The following is a 22,033-nucleotide window of genomic DNA, read 5'->3' on the forward strand; positions in this document are numbered from 1 at the left end:
ATGAACCTTGCATTCCTTGGTTCTTCAGCGAAATCTGGATACATGGCATGGAACTTTCTCCATTGGCTACCATCAGCGGGGTGTCAAAGCTTAGTTCCATCCTTCTTGCGCTTATCGAAATGCCAACGCATCAGTTCAGAGTCCCTAGAGTTCGAGTACAAACGCTGCAAGTAGGAGATCACTGGCAGGTACCACATCACCATGGCAGGACTTGTTCTCTTCTTCTCCATGTCGGAAGAAGTGTCTGCTTTGTCACGACCAACATTACTCTTCTTCTTCTTCGCGTTGACAGAAGCATCTTCGTTCTCACAATCATAATTCCTCTTATACCGACTCGCATTGCATACTGGGCATCTATCCATAGCTTCGTACTCTTTACGTTAGAGGATACAGTGGTTCGGACATGCGTGTATTTTTTTACATCCAATGACAATGGGCAGATAAGCTTCTTCGCCTGATAAGTGGTGGTGGGCAAGGAGTTAGGCTTCGGAAGCATGTTTGCCAAGAGACTCAACAGGTCCAAGAAAATCTTGTCGGACCATCCATTGCAGGCCTTCAACCTTAGAAGTTCAAACACTGAATGCAACACTGTAAACTCCTTATCACATCCCTTTGATTCCTCATACAAAAGTTCCCTTTGATGCCTTCTGTAACGCCTCAAAATTATTTAAACCCCTTGTGTCCCTTAAACCATGCGGTTCTGTGTGGCGTAACATTTCCTCCGGATCAAAATCAGTATCATCATCCACCATAATATCAGTGTTGCCTTCGAGTCCCTCATCATCACCATCCACTTGATCAACAACGATGTCGTCGTTTGGTTCGCTTGTACATTGTTCGCTATGATTGGACCAACATGTGTAATCCTCGACAAAACCTCTCAAGATCATGTGTGATTTGACCCATAATTTCTAGTTCTTGCAGTCAAAACATGAACAATATATTTTCTTTGTCTTCTTAGTCAAAGCATCCTTATCGACGGCTTCAATAAAAGTAGAAAGTCCTTCGATGTATATTTCTCCATATCTCGGCGCATCGTACATCCATGCTCTGTCCATCTTTAACTTCAACAATAAAATTAGATGCATAAATTAATTAATTAATAATAAAATCATAATTAAAAAAGACTTTTTTTAAATATAGAAAAAAATTGGGCATGTTATGATCATAATATGTCTACGCAATTGAATCTACATTGGCCTAAATTTATGGCTAAAAATAATATGGATTCATTACTCTCTTCCTATACATCTAGATCTAGATTTAAAAAATCCCCATTCATGATAAAACCTCCTATAGACTAAAAAATATCAAATTGAAGCTACATTTTTTAAATATAATGCAAGAATTATGTGAATCTACACAGTTGAATCAACATTGCCATAAATTTTAGCTAATTTAAGGATCTAAATGGCTAAAAATATGAGCACTCTAGAACATATTTAAACCTAAATATGCCATAAATCTAAATCTATACTTTAAAAATATGCTACCTAGGAATAAGATACTCTTACCTTAGATGTCTTCTCCAAAGAATTCAAAAACAAAACGCTCTCCCTCTGTTTTAAAATTTCACAACCGCCTTTTGAGCTGTACTGTTTGAACAACAATGAGCTTGGTTTGAACCGAGCTACCCGCGGACAGGCACTATTTATGAAGATATTACCATAGGCGGTTTACATAATAAATCGCATATGGAAATAGCTCTATTTTTATAGACGGTTCACATAAGGAATCGCCTGTAAAAATAGATATTTTTTGAGATAATTCCTTACGTAAAACACATGTGAAAATGGAGTTATTTCACAGATAGTTCAGATAAGGAACCGCCTATGAAAATTAATTTTCACAGGTGTTTCAAAACCGTAAAGGCTGTAGCCCAGTACTCATACGATTTGTCATATGAATCGTCTATAAAAATAAAGCCTAAATATTTTAAAAAAAATAGTTTTTATAATAATGTGTTATAGCAGTTCCGAGAATTATGCAAGTTGATTGATGTGCGGTGGTGCCCCGAAGCTAAAGAGTTGCAGAGCTAGCTACAGAGTTTCCTTGCGATAGTGGGCCTGTGAAACTTCTTCCAAACACAGGAAGCGTGAGGATCAACATTTTTTTGGGCAGACTGACACGCCGATCGACAGGGACACATTCCGATATGTCTTCTATCCCTCCCTAAATCATCAAGAAAATAACTAGCTGACGCGGCTAACGCCACTTCATCAATGGCCCAGCTCTTGATTAATTCGCTAGGCAGGCCCGTGTGCCTCTTTCGCTCTCCCTATATATAAGCCTCCATCACTTCACATGTAAAGAAAGTATTGTTGCATCATTCTTTCACTTGCCTCTTGCAGCAAATTATAGTATTATTTGAATCAGAGGAATTACAGCATCTCACAGAAAGAGGAGAAGGAGAAGAAACTGTTAGCGGTGGCCTGATTTGGAGAGGATCCGAGAGGGTACGTAACATATATCATTCGATTAATGATGGGGCTGAGGGAGATGGATTCGGCGCTGCCACCGGGTTTCCGGTTCTACCCGAGCGACGAGGAGCTGGTGTGCTTCTACCTGCGCAAGAAGGTGGCCAACGAGAGGGTCGCCTCAGGGACCTTGGTCGAGGTCGACCTCCATGCCCGCGAGCCGTGGGAGCTTCCCGGTAAGATTAATGGCATCTCCTTCTTCTTTTTCGTCATCCTCTCTCTCTTTCTCCTCCTCTCTGTCCAAATCGAATCCAAGGCACCACCGAGCTTCGTTACACCTTTCATGTGGAGCTTCGTTACACTTATCCGACAAGAAATTTCACTACCTTAAATCCGTTATAGTTACGGTTAACCGTTCACTACTAGAGCTTCTGTCGCCAGTTTCCTGTCATCAGTTCACCAACTTCCTTGACCTTCTAACACTGGGTAAGCATCAAACCCCATACATGATCTTACAACTTTGTGGAGACTTATGTTTTTAGTAAACAGTCGTCTGAGCCTGGTCATGACGATCTCTCTCTGTGAGAGGCACCTCTTCTCCCAAAGTTATAGAGCTATTTTGTCGAGTTCCTTAAATAGAGTTGTCTCGCATTCATAGGTATTCTCTACCTACTCACGTGTGTCAGTTTTAGTGCACCTGTTCTTTTATTGAAGATTGTTCCAGCTTTTCCTAATAAGAGTATGGCATATGTTACATACTTCAGCGCCTGATCCGAGCCTTGTATAGGAATGGCTAGTCCTCATATAGGACTTGCTAGTTTGTATATACGTGAAAATGCATCATATACATATAATAAAAATTACCTTGAAAACAACATGTTCTTGCCAAAAGCAGATCCATTTTTGTGCTTCTCATCGTTGTCGCTCCTGATTAATCATATCAATGAAACAACTTTATAGCTAACCATTTAATCCCTTAGCAAGTTGCTTTAAAAAAAATCTATGCGTACAAGTCTGGTCGTATTTTAGGCTTAAAAAAGACAAGTCACGCAGGATCGATCATTCGGTCGATGTTGCTTCTAGCTTTAAATTCGAAGATACGGTTAGATAGGGACACATATAATTATAAAGACACATATAATTCGTTCGGGTTACTTGGAGCAGATGCTTATTAGCACCAATTATTTGTGATGTCTCACAAAGCTCCAACTCGCAAACGGCCAACCTGTCCACTTCTAGGGACATAACAGCGTCACTATATTGGCATTGTAGCACTTCATCACATGTGTACATGTGTACATCCAGTCACCCCCTGTTATACCTATGTGCTTCACTATAGACACGAATAAGGATATATAACACCCTAAAAAAATTATATAAGCAGTGGTTTTGATGAATGTCCTTGTAAAATTTTTTTTCCAGATGTAGCTAAGCTCACTGCCGAGGAATGGTACTTCTTCAGCTTTCGGGACAGGAAGTATGCCACGGGTTCGCGAACGAATCGTGCGACCAAGACGGGTTACTGGAAAGCGACGGGCAAGGACCGGATGGTCCATGAGCCGGGCACGCATGCATTGGTTGGCATGAGGAAGACGCTGGTATTCTACCGCGGCCGTGCTCCCAACGGGCAGAAGACCGGCTGGGTCATGCATGAATTTCGCCTCGAAACACCTAACACGCCATCAAAGGTACACAGATATATATATAGCTTTGATCATGAGACATAAATCTCGGGAAAAAAAATTCTAAAGGATCCGATCTCACAGAAAATCATCCTCTTATGTATATCACGTGTCTCTATTTTTTCTCTCAATTACACGTATCAACTGTTATATAAAAATAATAATAATATAAATCAAAATCTTATAAGGATTTTTCAATCCATAAATCTCTAGGACTATAAGACAGCATATGCTAGCTTGGCTGTACTAGCTAGCCCTCTGGATCATGTGTTGCCAAACAAGACAATGTTTAATTCATGCATTATTAGCTCTAGGCACCGCACATTCTCACACAGATGTTTTTCCTTATATAAAATGTATTTTCCGATATTTATAAATATGTGTACGTGAAATGTTTCCCGAAGAGTATAATGGCTAGAATAGTGCATTGCGCCGACTTGGAAAACGACGAGTAGAAAAGGATGCCAAACGCATGCATGCATGTTATGCTCAGGGTTGAAAAGTACAAGAGAAACTTTTCGATTGCGGGGGCTTCATATGCATACACGTGTAAAAAAAATCTTTGGAAAGGCTAAATGTCGTACAAATGAAAACTAGAGGAGAACTCATTAGAAATTGTAGCCACGGACGGATTTGTTAGGAGATTTATGCTCACCGTGATTATAGAAATATTGTCATCTTCTTCTATGAGCTTAGGGTTCGGAGTTAGGTTAGGATTCTGGACTTAGATGGCACTAGATTTTGAAGAGATTGTTAGTGAGGTCAGCCAGCCCGATGATAGTAGTGTGTGGCAAGCGGGATGGCTAGGAGGTAGTGACGCCACCAATGGATGGTAATGGTGATGAGGGTGTTGAGCTCATAGTAGTTAGGAGAGGATGCGGTCTAGGACGACGGATCTGATTACGATGATATTGTCAAAGTTAGTTGAGGTGCCAGTGAATGCGAGGAAGCACACATCCATGATCAGCGATGTGAAAGAAGATGTGCATGGAAGCTGAGGTGGAGGCGACAGGGACAGCGAGGGCCAGGCAGTAAGGGCAGACCTGAGCCATTGGATTTCTATCCTAGGGTGCAAAAATCGAATGTTTGGGGGGTGAAAAAAACTTGCGACGGCTAATTAGGGCATGTTTGTTTCAGCTTCGGATTGTAGCTTTCAGCTTTTACAATCCGAAGCTGAAACAAACAGACAACTTTTGGTTATAGTTTTTTAAAATCTGCTGGTTGGATTGTGGGAATCTGAGAGGTGGTTTTTCTCAGCTTTTGATAAATTGTGAAAGTCCATTTTACTAAACTGTCCACCAATTTTTTTTAGAATCTACAGTCTAAAAACTTTTCACAATCCAGCTTTTTACAATCCAGTTTTTCACAATCCAACCTTTATAAGCTGCTTTTCAGAATCTCCAGCTGAAACAAACAGACCATTAGACAGACAAAAAAATATCTGCGGAAGCACCTTCAAGTGTGAATGCATCTGGCATTTCCTCACATGCTATTGCACGTGTGGCATGCAGGAGGACTGGGTGCTAAGCAGGGTGTTCAACAAGAGGAAACCGTCAGAAGCTGAGCAAGGCAGCAGCAGTTGCCACAACCATGCCGCCATTGCCGCTGGCGCTGGTCCCTCCTCACTGCCGCCTCTCCTCGACTCGCCGTTCGACCCGACGGCGGACAAGTTCTACCAGCGCCAAGCAGCGACGAGCAGCCATTGCGGCAGCTCCGGCGCCCTGCTGATGAACCAGCTGGCAATGCTGCAGCAGGACGGCTTCTTGGAGTACTGCTTCCCCTTGGTGCGTGATGACGTGGCGGAAGGGGCCCACAGCGCCGGCTGCACCAGCGGCAGCGATGCGATGGTCATGGCGCCGGAGCCGGCGCTGGGGCACGTGGGGTTTGAGGAGCACGGCATGGGGGAGATAGAGATGGAGTACTCGCAGGCGCAGGGTGGCTACTGCTACAGGGACATGCTCTACTTCTAGCAGGTAGCACCACGGCCCACATGGGGCTCATTGGGTGTGTACGTATTTACGTCTGGATAGTCATGTACTCATGTGGGCATGGTATAGAGTCTAGAGGGGTGTGATAGTTTGGGTTAACTAGAGTGTACTTTAGTGTGATTTGCGAATATATGTATGTATATCAGTAATTAGTTTACCGTGAGAAATTTAGTAATTCGTTTGATGTATTTGATTTTTTAAGGAGTTTAAGAGTATGTTTGGATTGTACCCTATCTAGCACCGTCAAAATGATGGCTCACCCAAAATTAGCGAGCGATTTCTTCACCCCTAATTCGCCACATGGGCTTAAAAATGAACCGTGTGACCCAACGCTGATATGAACGAACCAATAATTAGCGCTCATCCAAACAGCCACCTCATATTTTAATGGCTACGGGCGCCAATCCAAACTAATCCTAAGGTACTCACTTACTTGTACAGCCTAGGGAACTTGGGAAGGCCGGGTCATGATGAGTTCGGCTTCAATATCCAAATTGCAGGTTCATTTGTTATCGACCGATTTGCGTGCGTCTCAGAGAAAGAGGCGAATCAGGCCCTGATTAACTGGGCCTGTTACATGGTGAATCATCCCAAAAAGAAATGGGTTTCAGTCTGGAGGCTGCAATAAAAATTGACCGCTAGAAGGAGGGCTTGAACCTCCGACCTTGTGGTTAACAGCCACACGCTCTGGCCAACTGAGCTATTCCAGCTGATACAATAGTGAGCCATGTAGTATACATTTCATTGTTTACGAGCAACTCAATAGTTTCAGTACCCACTCCCTGTTTGCAAAAAATTGTTCACCAGCTTCCTTCTTCCGCACTGGCGGGCGTCAGGCGTCAGCCCTCATACATGTCTTACGACTTTGCAAAGACATGAAAGAGAGGGATTCAAACCCTCGTATAAAAAAAATTGTACAACGGATTAGCAATTTGCTGCTTTAGTCCTTTTTTTCTTTTTTTTTAAATGTATCTATTTTTTCTTGAATTTTACTAGTCATGGTATGAGATAATGTTTGGTAGCTTTCTAAATGAAGGAAAGGAACGATTATATTGGATTTATCCAGTACCATTCATGCATTCTGACAGGCTACGTCATAGAAAAATAAATCCTACCTTCGCTAGTCATAAATACTTGCCATTTTGACTAAAATTCGATTAAACTTTTAAAACTTTGATTATCAATAGCTTCTGAAATATTTAGTTTCAAAACATAAAAATAATATGTATAAATTTTATCTTGAAAAATACTTTCATAATATTATATTATATTAGATATTATAACTATATTATAATATAGAATAATGATCAAAATTTCACATCGAAGAACATAAAAAGTCAAAAATGATAAATATTTGTGACCCGAGGGAGTACAAAACTTTGCACTACTCTGGTACATTTGTTCTACTACTCTCTATGCGCATTCAATGGAACAGTGCAAAATTCTATGAAATTCGTGGAAGGTGCTATGTTGCAATTAAGCTCTAAACATGCAACAGAGTGTGGTGTTACCAATAGGGACACGCGAGCAAAATGTATAGCGCCCAGGTGCAAAAGCTAACCCTTAGCAACCAAAGCCGATGGAATGCACAATATTGAGGCAAGAGCGCTGCTCTTCTCACTTCGTACTCTCTTGCAACGACACACTCTCCCCTGCTTTTAGCCGAAAGCTTCTCCCCCAGCTACTCTAGAAGCCCCAAAAGCCAAAAGCTTTTGGCACTCCAACTACTCCTAAGAGCTCCAAAAGCCAAAAGCTTCTCCAAACAAGTCGTATTCTCCCACAATCCACCATCCCCACAATCTCATTTTGTACAAGTTAGAAACTGGTGGGAGGAACTCGGACGATTGTTGCGGGTCCGATTTAGGGGAGCTGGAGATTATCCAGAATCCACTTGTCTGAGAATCTAGCTGGATGGCCTAAGAATTTGTTGCTGTGAGAAGTGCTGGTCTAAGCACCTATTTGAGATAAGGGATGGTTCATAACTAACTTATAGATGATTTTTATCCTTCTAGCAACAAGAAATAGCTTCAGCACAATGCAAAAATTCAGCTCTTTAACAAAAATAAAAAACAAAACAAAACTAAAAAACTTGTAAATATGCAAGGGAGCTAAGAGAGTAAAACTAGAAAGAGATGAATATAAAGGTAAGATGAAACACAATATTCATTACTTATAGAGGAACGTCTTATTTTTGAATGATTATAAAGTGATTTTCGATAAACAGCTCTTATCTAAACCATAGGCTAAGCATTACTATCTCTCTTCTAAAACTTTAGAACTCAACTCTCAAATGAATGGCCAAGTAGGCTCTCATAACCATCCTCTCATATTTATAGGTCCTGTGAGCTTTCTTACATCTCAAATTTTCTAAATTTCTTACATCATAAGTTTTCTAGATTGCTTGCATCCCGAGTTTCATAGATTTCTTGTATCTCAATTAATCTTATTGATGATAACAAATGTATTTTGTCTTGCGATCTCAACAGCTGACAAATCTCTCTCACTCTCGATCCCTCAAGCCGCCTTTATCACTTGTATCGGTATCCTTTTTCATTTGACTTTATCAATACATCGTGTTCATCTATCTTCTCAAACTTCACTTGCTCTCCACATGTACAGCTAGATCACCTTTGACTTCCCTCCGCCTCCTTAATCGTCTGACATCAAGCACCCCGCTTAGCTCCAATCATTCCGTCGTCAACTGCAAAGTTGCACCTATCACCTACATATCATAAGACAAGCATACAAGTTTCTCCAACTTCATTTCACTACTAGAGAAAATATTTGCATAGACGGTTTTTAAACTATATGTACAAATAGTTTATACTGACAACTCGTGATTAGAACCGTCTGTTCTAATCATTTATATAGACTGTTCTAATGTTTTAGAATCGTCTGTACAAATAATTAGTACAAACAGTTGTAATTTATAACATTTGTACTATAGAAAAAATAAAATAAAATAAAATTATAACCCATACTTTGATAATTGACTGAACACTATACTAAACTTATACAAAATGCGTAGATCAACGAACTTTGATCAGACAACATAAATGAATTACTAACATTAAAAGAACATACAATCGGAGATCAATTGTACTTTTACAATTAACATATAAAACTAGTAGCAGCAAAACATACCAAAATTGAGCAGGAAACTGAAAATGTATATTGCAAACTCATTAAAGATTATACATACGCGAACTGCATCAATATTAAGCTTAGTATTTTTGTCTCCAATAGACATTATATAAATACATATGTCTAATAATATAAGTGTACGCGTGTCTGTAAATTATAGAAATGTTTAAAAAAAGAAACCTATAAACAACCACATAAAGCTCCTACCATTATATGAGCACCGGGCCACGTGCATAGACAGAAAGACAACTCACGCCAAGCACCATGACCCATTTTAATGCGGAAAAACAAAAGAAATAACTTTTTAAAATTTCATCTATATTCAAGCTTTACATCTACTGTGTCAATAAACACTATCTAAATACATACCATACGATGGTGTAAATATATACGTATATCTACTCGTTATCTATATTAAAAAAAACCTATAAACAACCGCATAAAGCTCCTACCATTAGATCAGCACCAGGCCCAAGTGCATAGACAGAAAGACAACTCACGCCAAGCACCATGACCCATTTTAATGCGCAGAAAACAAAAGAAATAAAATTTTTAAACAACTCCATCTCCTCCATCTCGACTCGTCGAATCCCGCACGCACGCGCAAACAAGCACAGACAGACTAGTCCCCTGCTCCCCACCACTCCCCTCTCCGTTTCAAAAATTTCCACTCTAAAACTCTACCCATTCGAATCTCCCAGCTCCGGCCCCGCAGATCCAGCGCGCCGGAGAAATTCACCGGGAAAACACATCGCGCGGCGCCGGCGGCGGAGAGAGGAGGGGCAGCAGGTGGGAGCGTAGGACTCAGGCGCCATGGAGGCGCAGGGGACGGCGACGGTGAAGGAGGCGCTCGCGGCGCTGTACCACCAAACCGACGACGGCATCCGCACCGCGGCCGACCGGTGGCTGCAGGAGTTCCAGCACACGCTGGACGCCTGGCAGGTGCGTCCGCTCCTCGATTCGATTTTGATTCGCCCCCTCCCGAGCAGTCTAGTCGAGGGTGATGGGATTGATCCCCGTGAGGTGGCGATTTCGAGGGTGGGAGGCTGCGAATTTGGGTCGGTGCCGAGGTGGGATTTGGGTGCATTTGTGTGGATCCGCCCTGAACTGGGGCAAAAGTGCAGGAAGCGGTCCTGTAATCTGTAGTATGGTAGGTTCATTGCAGTGGTTGGGAAATTGCGGCTAGTTTTCTCGGAGCAGGCTTTCGTTCTGCTGCTCTAGTGGCTGTGCGTTTTGTCTGCTCCCGGCCTGAGGCTGCTGATGGAACAGGCAATGTAGCATTTCCTTGGTCTCTATTGGTGCGTCATAATTTAGAAAACTTACAAGAGTAGAGCTTAGCGTATTTTGGCAAGGAATCCTATCAGTTCCTTTTAGATTAGGCTTGATTTTAGCTGGTTACTGTAGGTTACGGGCCGTGTCGGAGTATTAAGTAAGGGATGTCTTGCCTAACGAGTCCTACGAGAGATATAGCGACCGGTGGGGATATTTTCTGAGTCCTGGCCCATCGCACGACCAGATCAAGGCTCGCTAGACTAGCGTCGTCCCACGAGGGATATGGCGACCGACGGGGATATTTCCTAAACTCTGGCTCATCACGCGACCAGATCAAGGTTCGCACGACTAGCGCGAGGCTTGCGCGACCAGTCTTCTTGCGATATATTGTGATCCCACGACCAACCCTTCTCGAGGCACCTCCATACCTAACCTATCTAGTCATATTTATTGATTTATATTCAAGTGTTTTCCTTCTCGAGGCACCTCCTTTAGCGACCAAAGTCGTGGCTGGTGCAGATGGACAGTGCCCCGTCCCATAGTATTAAATGCTACGGAATAGGGTTTTACGGACCAACTTGGCACCGTGTGACAGATGGGACAGGGTCTGCAGGACGACTAGGCAAGTGGATGAGTTCGCAAACGGACTCACGGAAGGTTAGGACGGAACAACTTAGCAGATAAGCTTGTGGCTCACGGCTAGGGGACAGGCAGGGCTACCGAGATAAAATAAAAGCGGAGGCGTCCAAGAGGATGGGACGGACCCTGTAGTAACACCAGTGCAAGGTGCAGCGCGCACGCTCCGCGTGGTGATGTCCTGAGAAAAGAATATCTAGTTAGGTATGGGTCTACTGAAAGGGATCACTTGTAAGTTCTCATTCTCTTGTATATAAAAGGGGAGGACCGGATCTAGATTTCGAAGGGAAACTCATCTGTAACTAGTTCACAAACACTCATAACAAAATACATAGGATGTAGGGTTGTTATCCTTCGGAAGCTCTGAACCTGGATAACCCCTGGTGTTCTTGAGTTCATCACACCGTAAGCGTCGTTCACGGGCCTATCGAGTGGTATACCCCGGAATCATTGTCTGGGATTAACCCACGATATACCATTTAGATGCCATAAAACTGAAAATTTTAGGTTCATTCAAGCGTTGTATTGGACTTTGCTGCAATTCCGATGTGCTGGACATGCAATTACTTGCCATCTTAGTTAGGTTCTCGCTGTTAGGTTTGATTGTGATGTGATGCTGCGGCTATCCAAGCTCTTGGACTGACCACTAATAGGCGGTGATTGAAGAAGATGAAATGAATGTTGAGCTTGTGTGCATTGATGATGCGTGCATTTGTCACTTGTTGGGAATTCACCAAAAGTTGATGCTCTCTCAGTATTTTTAATTTCTTGATCTATTGTGGGCACTGTGTGTGTTCATATAAAATTTAGAGTTCCCTTTTCGATTTTGAACCTATTTTGGTTTATGGTAGGTGATTTTCCCTTTACATTGTAGTATGTTGTCATTTTATTTGTGGCAAGCCACTTGATCACGTTTGAACGTTTTCCCCATTCTCCTTACGCAGGTAGCTGACAGTTTACTTCACGATGAAAGCAGTAACTTGGAGACTCTCATATTTTGTTCTCAGACCCTTAGAAGCAAGGTAAAAGCATAACTACAATTTGCATGAACTATATAGAAATTTTATAGTTAACTTAGGGTCTGCTTGTTTTAGCTTTAGATTGTAATAATCTAGTCCAGTCTGTAGAATTCGTGAAAGCTCCTTCCCACCAGATTGTGGATTATGAGATTTTGTAGTACAATTTGGCTTATGAATTGTGAGAATCAGCCTTTATATTGTGATACAGCCTTTATATTGTGATAGTTTGTTTTTGCCTTTGCTTTTAGGGATAAAATCCATAATCAAAATAAAAAACAAACAGGGCCCCTAGTTCTCCAGGTGGTTTTTAAAGTAATCTTAAATAAATCATTCTGTCCTATTTTTAGGTGCAAAGGGACTTCGAAGAGTTACCCTCGGAAGCATTTCGACTATTACAGGACTCTTTATACGTAAGTGCCATCTTTTGAATTTCTTTTACAAAATATCAATGTTTTAAATAGAGGAAAGCGGTTTGCTAGCAGCCACCCTACTTTGTGGCATTATTGTGGTTCGTTACCTTCAAAGTGGCTTAACAATACCACATATAAATATTTGTATATGCGACATGAATTACAGAATACAGCACACAAATAAACTTTTGAGTTTCAAATATATCATATTATTTTTCATAGAAGGGCATATTTTTTAGGAGTGTAAGCGATTACATGTTAATTGAACAAAACAGTGAAAATAAATCTACAAGCATATAACATACATGCAGGGCTGTTCAGTTCGGTGTATTAGGTATTTCGGTATAATACGGTATTGTATCTTTGGTTAATATGGTATTTTATAAAAATATGGTTTGGGATCGGTAAATACCATTTTATTTTGGTTCGGGGTCGGTAAATACCGTTCCTACCAAATTTGACGCGAATTGAGAATGAGAAGACGTAACACGGCAATGCCACACATCATCAGACGTCACATGATTCACATATGTTATGTACTTCTGCTCAAGCTCAAGTGTTAAGGGCTTCAGCCAGCAGCAGCAGACCAGCAGTGCAGTCGTGCAGGTGCAGTGCAGCACAACATTCACTGCAAGCCTTAATTCTGCAAGTGCTATAAAAAAAACTTCATTCTGCAAGTGCTTTACAAAGATTAAGTGATTCACGGATCAATTTCAGAGCTATACCGCATAGCACATACCAACAACATGCACATCTGATAAAATTCAGCACAGGACACAGCAGTACAACACATTTAAGATTTAAAAAATAATCCATAGTGGCATAGTGTAACAAACAATCCAGTGAATCCACGAACACTTTTACAGTCCATACTAAATTACTAAGAAACAATCCACAAAGGCACAAATAGTGAGTCCATACTAACAAAGAAAGTTTATTCTACTAACGAACAGTCCAATACTCCAATTGCCCGAGATGGCAAGATAAACAGTTCAACACATCAATCTTCAACCATGAATGATGCATCTGAGGGAAAGGTACTTATTGTTGGAAGATTGTACCCATCTTGGCCTACAGTATCCTCAATGCCTACATGACACAAAGAAAATAGTAAGCTAAACATTACTAATAAACAGAAACAAGATGCATCGCAAAGTAATGAAAGTATAATACCTTCAAATTTAGACAAATTAGGTATATCTTCGTCAATGTTTTTACGTTTCGAACCCCGCAACCAATCTTGTGCACAAATCAAGCATTCAAGTGTAAGTGGAGTCAAGGAGCTTCTAAAATCATCAATAACATGACCACTAGTGCTAAAAGTTGATTTTGAGGCAACAATGGATATGGGTATTGCTAATATATCAGCAACCATTCGTGAAAGGATAGGAAAACACGCTGAATTGTCTTTCCACCAATTGATAATGCCAAAATCATCACATTCCTCTTCTACATCTTCACCTAGGAACTTGTCCAATTCAGATTTACCATGGGTGGTCTAACTTCACTAGAACCCCTCATTCTCTTGTTGTATACAGACCTCATAAAGTTCCTAGAATCAGATTTTAATTGCTCCGTAGCACTAACACTAGTAGTTTGTGAATGTGATGCAGCCTGGCCTCCAACTGGAGAGTAAAAATTCGTGTATTCACCAAATAGATCAGAGAGTGCCTTTTGTGCCTTGATGGCTTCATCCATATCTTTTCACCAATACCCAGGCTATATGTCGAGAGAACAATGCCATACAAATACTGTGATTGCTTGTTCCTTGCAGTTTACATCAACAATACACAAAAATCTGGTTAGCTAATAATAAACAAGAACAACAGCCGTATCTTGATAATAACTTAATAAGCACAAAAAAAAGATAAGACTATAAGAGAGGCTTGTATGGTTGTACCTAGGATCAAGCATAGAAGCAATAAAAATCATGTCATTCATCTTCAAGGAATCTCCCAAATACTTGTCATATTTTATCTTCATTTGAGCAGCCATGTGTTTGAACATATTATCATCATCATCCTGATGTTGGCTCATATTGGACAACAAATAATTCACTCAAGCAATATCTTCAAAGAAAGTGTTGGAAGTAACACACTTAGAACCTGAAACCTTTTCCGTAATATGTTTGAGAATTTTCTTGAACTATTCCGCAAACACCCAATCATCATGTGTTGGTATTCCTGTAAGAGAATTCAGTTCTTCGTTATAGGAGGGTTCCTCAATTCAAGCCTATCAAATGCCCTCTCAAACCTCTGGGCAGTCTCTAACATAAGATATGTGGAGTTCCATCGAGTGCACACGCCAAGACACACCAAACCTTGTTCTTCGACCTTGCTGATTTGCACACAATGCTTGAACTTATTCATTCATGAAAAGGAGCTTCTCACGTACCTGATGGCATTACGGATTCGGGTGATAGAAGGGGCCATTGTCTTCAACCCGTCTTGGACTGCAAGATTCAAAATATGGGGAGTTTCTCATGTACTTGATAGCATTACGAATTTGGGTCATAGAAGGGGCCGTTGTCTTCAACTCGTCTTGGACCACAAGATTCAAAATATGGGCTACACATCTCATATGGAGATATTTACCGTTCGCAAAAGTGCCACCTCGATTAGCTAAAGAACTACACATATAGCCTACATCCCCATCATTGTTGTGAGCATTGTCTACGGTAATAGTGCGCACATTCCTAATGCCCCACTCAATCAAACATTTGTCTATTGCTTTTCCAATATCTACCCCTTTGTGATTGTCCACTAAAATGAAGTTAAGAATTTTCTTGTTGAGTTGCCAGCCTTTATCAATGTAGTGTGCAGTGAGAACCATGTAATTTTGGTTTGTGAAAGAAGTCCAAGTGTTAGTTGCGAGGCTAACCATTTGACGTGAATCCTTGAAATATTTCTTCAACTTAACTTTTTCATCTTCATAAATACATAGAATATCTCTATACATTGTTGTTCTAGATGGAGGTTCAAACTGAGGACAAGCTATAGACATGAAGTCCCTAAAACCTTTTTTTTCTAGAAATATAAAAGGAAGCTCATCTATGATAATCATGTGTATAAAAGCTTTCCTAACTGCTTCAGCATCCCATTGCTAAGGAACTACTCCCTCCATTTCGCAATGTTTGTCCATGGCCTCGGGAGTATCTGTCTCAAATTTGTTTGTCCATTGCGGTAACCAAGGATGCTTTATGTTCTATTTTCCTGCAATGCTCTTGAGTGCATGCATGCATTTACTCCAACGCTAGTGAATTACTTGCACTCATCCTTGCATTGATTAGGGGTAGCATGGTCATCTCACTGTATTTTTTCACTCGATTTCAGTATTCCTTAGTTTGTACGCAATGGTGGGCGTGGACAAACATTGCGAAACGGAGGGAGTAGAGAAGAACTGTACTACTTTGAAAGCTTAACTGCACTTGTATTGACTTGTTTCTATCAGGATGTTTCTTGCAAGTTTTCATATGAGATCTCAAAGAGGATACATTCTTGGTCGATTTGCAGCAAAGCACCGAAGGGCAATAGTGTAGGGGTTGTTTGGTTCTTGTCCCCAAGAAGCCAAGTCAAAATTTAGCCACGCCTTCGAAATTTGGCTTCCGTTTGAATCAATGCCAAAATTTGGTCACGCCCCGAAAAATTTAGCCGGCCAAAATTTTCTATAGCAAAACTAGGCAAGATTTTGGCGTCTAAAATAGTCGCCCCATTTTTTAGCGGGCCAAAATTTTAGCTTGGCCTCAAACCAAACACTAATTGATATGACCAAATTTTGGCTTGGCTTCTTGGAGGTGAAAACCAAACAACCCCTTAGCATGGTCTATGTCATCTTTCAGTCGCGTGAAGTGTTTCCACACCTTTGATCTAGTAGACATTTTCCGATGGCTTGCTTCAGATGCTTCAGCTTCATCGGGTCCAATAGTTTCATCATTTAGTGACCTCGTACCAGCACTAGGATGAACACTAGCTATATCATCAGACTCAGACACGGGACATTTGAAATGCACACAAAAAAACGAATAAGCAATTGGTATTTCAGTATTTGATAGAAAAAATTAAGAAGGAAATTACATTGCACGATCCTATTGACTCTATTGCAAAATCACCTTCTAATTGAGACTTCAATTTTGACAATTTCCGAACAAATAGCAGCCCAGCTTCAATATCCAATAGATCTAACAAAAACAACCAACGCAAATACATCAGTTAATCATTTGCCTTTGCACCAGCAACACAACAACATGGCAACAGGCAACAACAACACTCTCTTAGATGGCAATTGAAAAGAAAGGCACTCATACAATCACACAGATGCCCCTAGTACTACCACTGTAAGTACTGTTCATAGCAGCATCTGTATGTGCTCGCGTATAAGTTTTTCAATTGCCAGCAACACACACACTCTCTCTCTCTCAAAGTCTTAAACAATCATACAACAGGAGCAAGATCAACACTCACTTGTCACCTTGTTTCAACTTGCAAGTTCCAATCGAGCGTCTGCTGTCTGGGATCTGCCGAACTGAGAACTAGAAAGTGGTTTGGCGGCGACGCAATCGGCGCTCGGCGGGCTTGTGGCGGTGCAACACCGCAATGGCGCACGTCATCTGCATGTGGCAGCGGCGCACCGCACAGAGCACCCAGCTGCTAGCACAGAGCAGACTACGGTTGGTGCGTGGTTGCGTGAGTGCGTGTGGACTACGGTCAGCCGGTCAATCCAATCGACATTCATGTCTACATAATTAATGTCTACCTACAGCCGGTCAATCCAACAATCGTGTTACAGTTCAACAATGCAGGCACAGCCAACAACCCACAGCGGACAGCCTCTACCTCACAGGTCACAGCCTAGACAAATCAGTATCTTCGGTTTTTTCGGTTTTCAGCTGGTTTTTACCAAAAATCCCGAACATTGGAAAACTATACTTCATGTCTACCTAATCGAAAGTCGAAAAACTGGTCAAACTAGTTGACCGATTCAATTCGGTATTTTTGGCTCGGTATTTTCGGTTCGGTTACAAAGTGCACAACCCTACATACACGTGCATCGTACCAGAAAGAAACAATTTCAAAGGCATGCAAGTTAGCATCTATACCCTACCCAATTGCACAAAATGTAGGACTAATAAGATTCTAGTTGCATCTAACCATGCTAAATATACAGCTACACATTTCCAAACTAAAAGCTATTTTCTAGCCTCTAGCCGTTTGTCATCTGTCTCACTCCCAATAGGGGCAAGGCCATTGGAATTATTAACCCTCAAGATTTGGTAAACTACTATACAAGGGCACATTTCTTTTCATTGAGCCGAATAAACACCTTTTTAGCCCTTCCAGGCCTACCAAACCGCTAAACCTCGAAATTTGACTGCTGCTCACAGATCAAGGTAGACGTACCACTACCTTGGGAGTGGCTGCTACTTAGATACAGTGCAGGGTATAATTAATGCCACTTTGCGTGAGCTATGAAATAGGATCAATTTTCAAAAGTTCTATTGCAGTGTATACTATGTTCTCCTATCATAATTTCTTGATTTGTTTGCCTTGTTATAAGATCTGGACAACCTTTTTGAAGAGCTCTGTTTCTTTTCATTTAACTTGGCTGCATCTGCAGGTATTGCTGAAAAAGTTTAATAAGGGACCACCAAAAGTTAGAACACAGGTAAATTAAAGAATTAAGCAGGTATTGTTTATTCTAACACAATTATTGTGACACTACCACTCTTTGTATCACCTTCAGATTTGTATTGCAATTGCTGCTCTGGCTGTGCATGTACCTGTAGAGGACTGGGGAGCTGGTGGAATTGTGAATTGGCTAAGCGATGAAATGAAAGCTCAACCAGAATTTATCCCAGGCTTCCTTGAGCTGCTTATAGTTTTGCCGCAGGTACATAGCAATTTTGTTTCGATATGGATGTCTATAATAGCCTTTGTTCTTTTACCATTGTTCTGATATCTCCAAGTTTCTTTTTGTCTGTTTCTAGTATCTTAAATGTCTATGAGCCTATTCATGAGATAAACGGGTCATTAAGGAACTAATTCACAACTAAAAGTTCGATACGGTCATGTGGGAATACAATGACGTTTTTCACGCTTTTCTCAAACACTGACGATCCTATGTTAATATGAAAACATGATTTTGTCACCTTGTACATTGGGCTTTCAGCCTCTCTTCCCCCACCCCTTTTTTGTTTCATATCCTGTGCAGGTGACAGTAAGATTTGTCAAAAACTGATTTGAGGGAAAGTAAAACAGGGGCTCTTTCTTGCTCTCACCATTTACTTTACATAAAGGAGTTTTAGTAAAGAAAGAATGGTTTTATGAAATTGAAAGATCACTGGTTTAGAAATATAACATCGAGGCTTTCTGATTTTAATACCACTGGAAGAATCCTCCATTAACGTTTATACCACTTTTGTCAAAATTAGCCTCCTGTCACCTCTGGCCGTCCTGCCCATGCCGAGGGCGTGATCTGGGACCAGCTGTGCCACCCGCGCACAACCCAGCACACATCAAGGCGCTGCCAGCCTGCCAGCTGCCCACACTCCAGCTCCGATACTTGTCCAGCTGCCTTGCATGGATGGCCAGATCCAGTTTAGCAATCATAGTTTTGTATGGTGCTAATGCTCAGTTTAACTTCGATTTTCTGCTTGCCGTGCTATGCGGCTGCGGAGACTCTGAACTGCCAATCAGAGAAGCCAAGGACGACGATGATGGCTTGGGGAAGGTGCCCGTGCTGTTTTGTGGTGAGGAAGAAGAAAAATGCGTGGTTGCATGCTGCAATTGGGAGGAAATCGAAAGCTCTCCAGTATTCAGTTGTTGTATTTGAATTCTAATCTGTGATCCTTGTGCTGCACATGGTGCTCGTGTGCTTTTAGCACGATGGAGAAAAGGGCTTCGTGGAGATTAAGATCTCACAATAGAGGTGATTTAGTCCAGAGAATTGGTTCTATACTTGGTTGGTCTCAATCACGAGGCATGTGGCATTTTTGGAATTTTACATTGGATTTTTGGCAAGGAAAGAAGGGAAAACTAGAAAAGGGTTGTCGCCAGTGTTACATGGACATGCGTGTCCAAAATTCTTTCCAGTGTTGACATGTATCCTGGTGTCGACGCTTGTCAGACATGGCACAACACACATCGGACTCTTCCCGAGCGACTCTCACCCTTTCCATGGTTGGAGAGGTGAGAATGGAGAAGCGTGTTCTGTTTGCGTGAGGAGGAAGAAGGGTAAAGAGACTCGTATTGGGAGATGTGTAGTAAAGGTTGGGAGACAGGGGGAAAGGAGGGAGGTAGAGAGCAGCCGTTCAGCTTTTTCCCGCTTTGCAGGAGACTTTGCTACTGTGCTGCACTGCTGCTAGACTTTTCTTTGCCTTGGGACTATTGTATGGGATCTTCTGTGGCTCTAGTTCGATATGTGGTGCGTAGATCCTATATCTATATTCCATTTAGTGATCTGGAATATGCAAATGTAATTTTAAAATTAAATATAAATATATATATTTGAATAGTCCTTGAATCCTATATTTTCAAGTTTGCCAAAAATTGGACACCCATATCCGTGTCGGACTTCGACACCCACACCAGTGTCCCGATAACATGGGGTATCGGGAAACAACAGAATGGTAGAAAGCAGAACAACGACATATTTTGGTGGTATTGAAGTGTACCGGTTCTTTGGGTGGTATAAAACTCAAATGTATGGCACTTGTGACTCCCTCCTGTCACCAGAACATGACGTTTTGGAAGATCCAATCCAACTATTAAAACTTTGACTATCAATAGCTTTAAAAATATTTGTTTGAAACATGAAAACCGCATGTGTAAATTAGTCTTGGAAAATATTTCCATAAGATCATTTTTTTTTTATTTTATATATGTAGTCTAAGAAAAATAGCGGTCAAAACTACGTTTTGGAGATCGTGTCTGGTCTAAAACGTCAAGTATTTGTTGTTAGAAATAATAACTTGTATTCCTTGAAGGCGCCAAGCCAATTTATATACATGTACATATGACAATATGTAAAGAGCCCCTTATATGATGGGGATATTACACAAATGACTATATTTATGTCTAACCCCCCCCCCCCCTCAAACTCATGCGGGATCAACCACACTGAGTTTGGAGAGATAAAACTTGTGTTGAGCTGTACTCTGTGCTTTTATGAAGAAATCAACCAACTGAAGCTCTGAAGGAACATACCGAAGAGCAATCACCTCATCTTATATGTGTGTCCGTGTGTAAAAAGCCTCCACATCAATATGCTTGATAAGCTCATGTTTCACCGGATCTCGAGCAATATTAATAGCACATGTACTGTTTGAGTAAAGAGAAGTAGGTACAGGAGACAAAACACTAATATCCTCAAGTTACTACTGTAACCAACTTAGCTCCGATGTTAACAATGCCATGTGTGAGGAACCATTCAAATAGTATTCTAATTAATCATCAAGACGATTATTTACTTAATCACAACTATGATGATTAATCGGAATACCATCCCGGTAGTCCCGACACACGTTTTGTGTCCAAGATTGGAACACATGTCTTTCCAACATATAGCATCACAACAAAACTTAAGAAAGAGCGAGCAATTAAATTATATTACAAGTTCTTAAGCATTCAAACATTTACAACAAAAGATTAAAGAAACTACACAGCGAAAAAGTAACACTTATCAACACCAAAAACTAGGTAAAGCTATATGCCCTTAGTCTCCACCTAAAAGCACGTCACACGAGTAGTTTGCACTACTCATTCTTGCCACCTATATAGGCGGATGTGAAGTAGCCAAATATGAGCTCCTCACCGGTAGAACCTGAAAGAGCAGCATGAGTACGAAGGTACTCGTAAGACTTAATCCATATTGAGTACATATAATTACCCGACTCCAAGGATTTTGCAATTGAGTCATTAGCAAGGAGTAGGCCACAAGATTAAGTAAATTCATATGTGTAAGCAATCTTATCACCTATGTGTGAGCACCTAGACTTAACTATATATATCTTTTTACTCTATAACCAACAACAGGAACACAAAGGTAACTGGAACCATAACAATCATAGCTGTGAATATAACCATCTCAACCACAACCCAACATACCCTACATTCCCAAAGTCGAAACTCTACGACTACTAAAAATGGACAGAAAGCATGCTCATGACTGAGAGTGTGATAATTCGAATTTTTTTTACATCCTGCAGGGGTACTCCTGGATCCACACGACATGAGACCACCACCCACACAACCCGTCAGTTGCGAGTGATGATTCACGTACCAACCGTTCATGTACCTACCCCGAACATTTGTTCCCATGTCGAGTAATGCGGAGGCCACCTAGATCCCGAGCGTAAGATGACTTACCGGTCACAATCTCAGGCGCCCCTAACAGCATTCTCGCTCACATCTCGACTCATGGGTGAAATGAACGCGGCGACTTACGGTACTTGGTTTACCCGTCTCATAT

The 22,033-nt window shown here is 41.2% G+C and overlaps 2 protein-coding genes and 1 non-coding gene across 4 annotated transcripts in view; 2 read left to right on the plus strand and 1 right to left on the minus strand.

The window, feature by feature from the left end:
- The first annotated feature begins 2,191 nt into the window (after positions 1-2,191).
- Positions 2,192-6,244, plus strand: LOC133902968 (protein CUP-SHAPED COTYLEDON 3-like). Its single transcript, XM_062344297.1, has 3 exons — positions 2,192-2,653; positions 3,840-4,105; positions 5,611-6,244. The coding sequence occupies exons 1-3, from the start codon at positions 2,482-2,484 to the stop codon at positions 6,067-6,069; spliced, it is 897 nt and encodes a 298-aa protein (XP_062200281.1). The 5' UTR covers positions 2,192-2,481; the 3' UTR covers positions 6,070-6,244.
- A 479-nt stretch (positions 6,245-6,723) lies between these two features.
- TRNAN-GUU (transfer RNA asparagine (anticodon GUU)) lies at positions 6,724-6,797 on the minus strand. The gene has a single exon. It is a non-coding gene; the product is annotated as a tRNA-Asn (tRNA).
- A 2,986-nt stretch (positions 6,798-9,783) lies between these two features.
- The window catches only part of LOC133903285 (transportin MOS14-like), a 29,256-nt gene continuing 17,006 nt past the window's right edge, over positions 9,784-22,033 (plus strand). The window contains exons 1-5 of one of the 2 annotated variants that reach the window (XM_062344587.1): positions 9,784-10,173; positions 12,084-12,161; positions 12,506-12,568; positions 18,182-18,229; positions 18,308-18,454. In XM_062344587.1, the coding sequence (XP_062200571.1) occupies positions 10,045-10,173; positions 12,084-12,161; positions 12,506-12,568; positions 18,182-18,229; positions 18,308-18,454 (465 nt within the window). In that variant the 5' untranslated portion in view covers positions 9,784-10,044. Of the gene's footprint in view, positions 10,174-12,083; positions 12,162-12,505; positions 12,569-17,222; positions 17,408-18,181; positions 18,230-18,307; positions 18,455-22,033 lie in introns of those variants that run through there. The other variant, XM_062344588.1, reaches the window with a different exon arrangement.

This window comes from Phragmites australis, chromosome 21, assembly GCF_958298935.1.
Source record: "Phragmites australis chromosome 21, lpPhrAust1.1, whole genome shotgun sequence".
NCBI lineage: Eukaryota > Viridiplantae > Streptophyta > Magnoliopsida > Poales > Poaceae > Phragmites > Phragmites australis.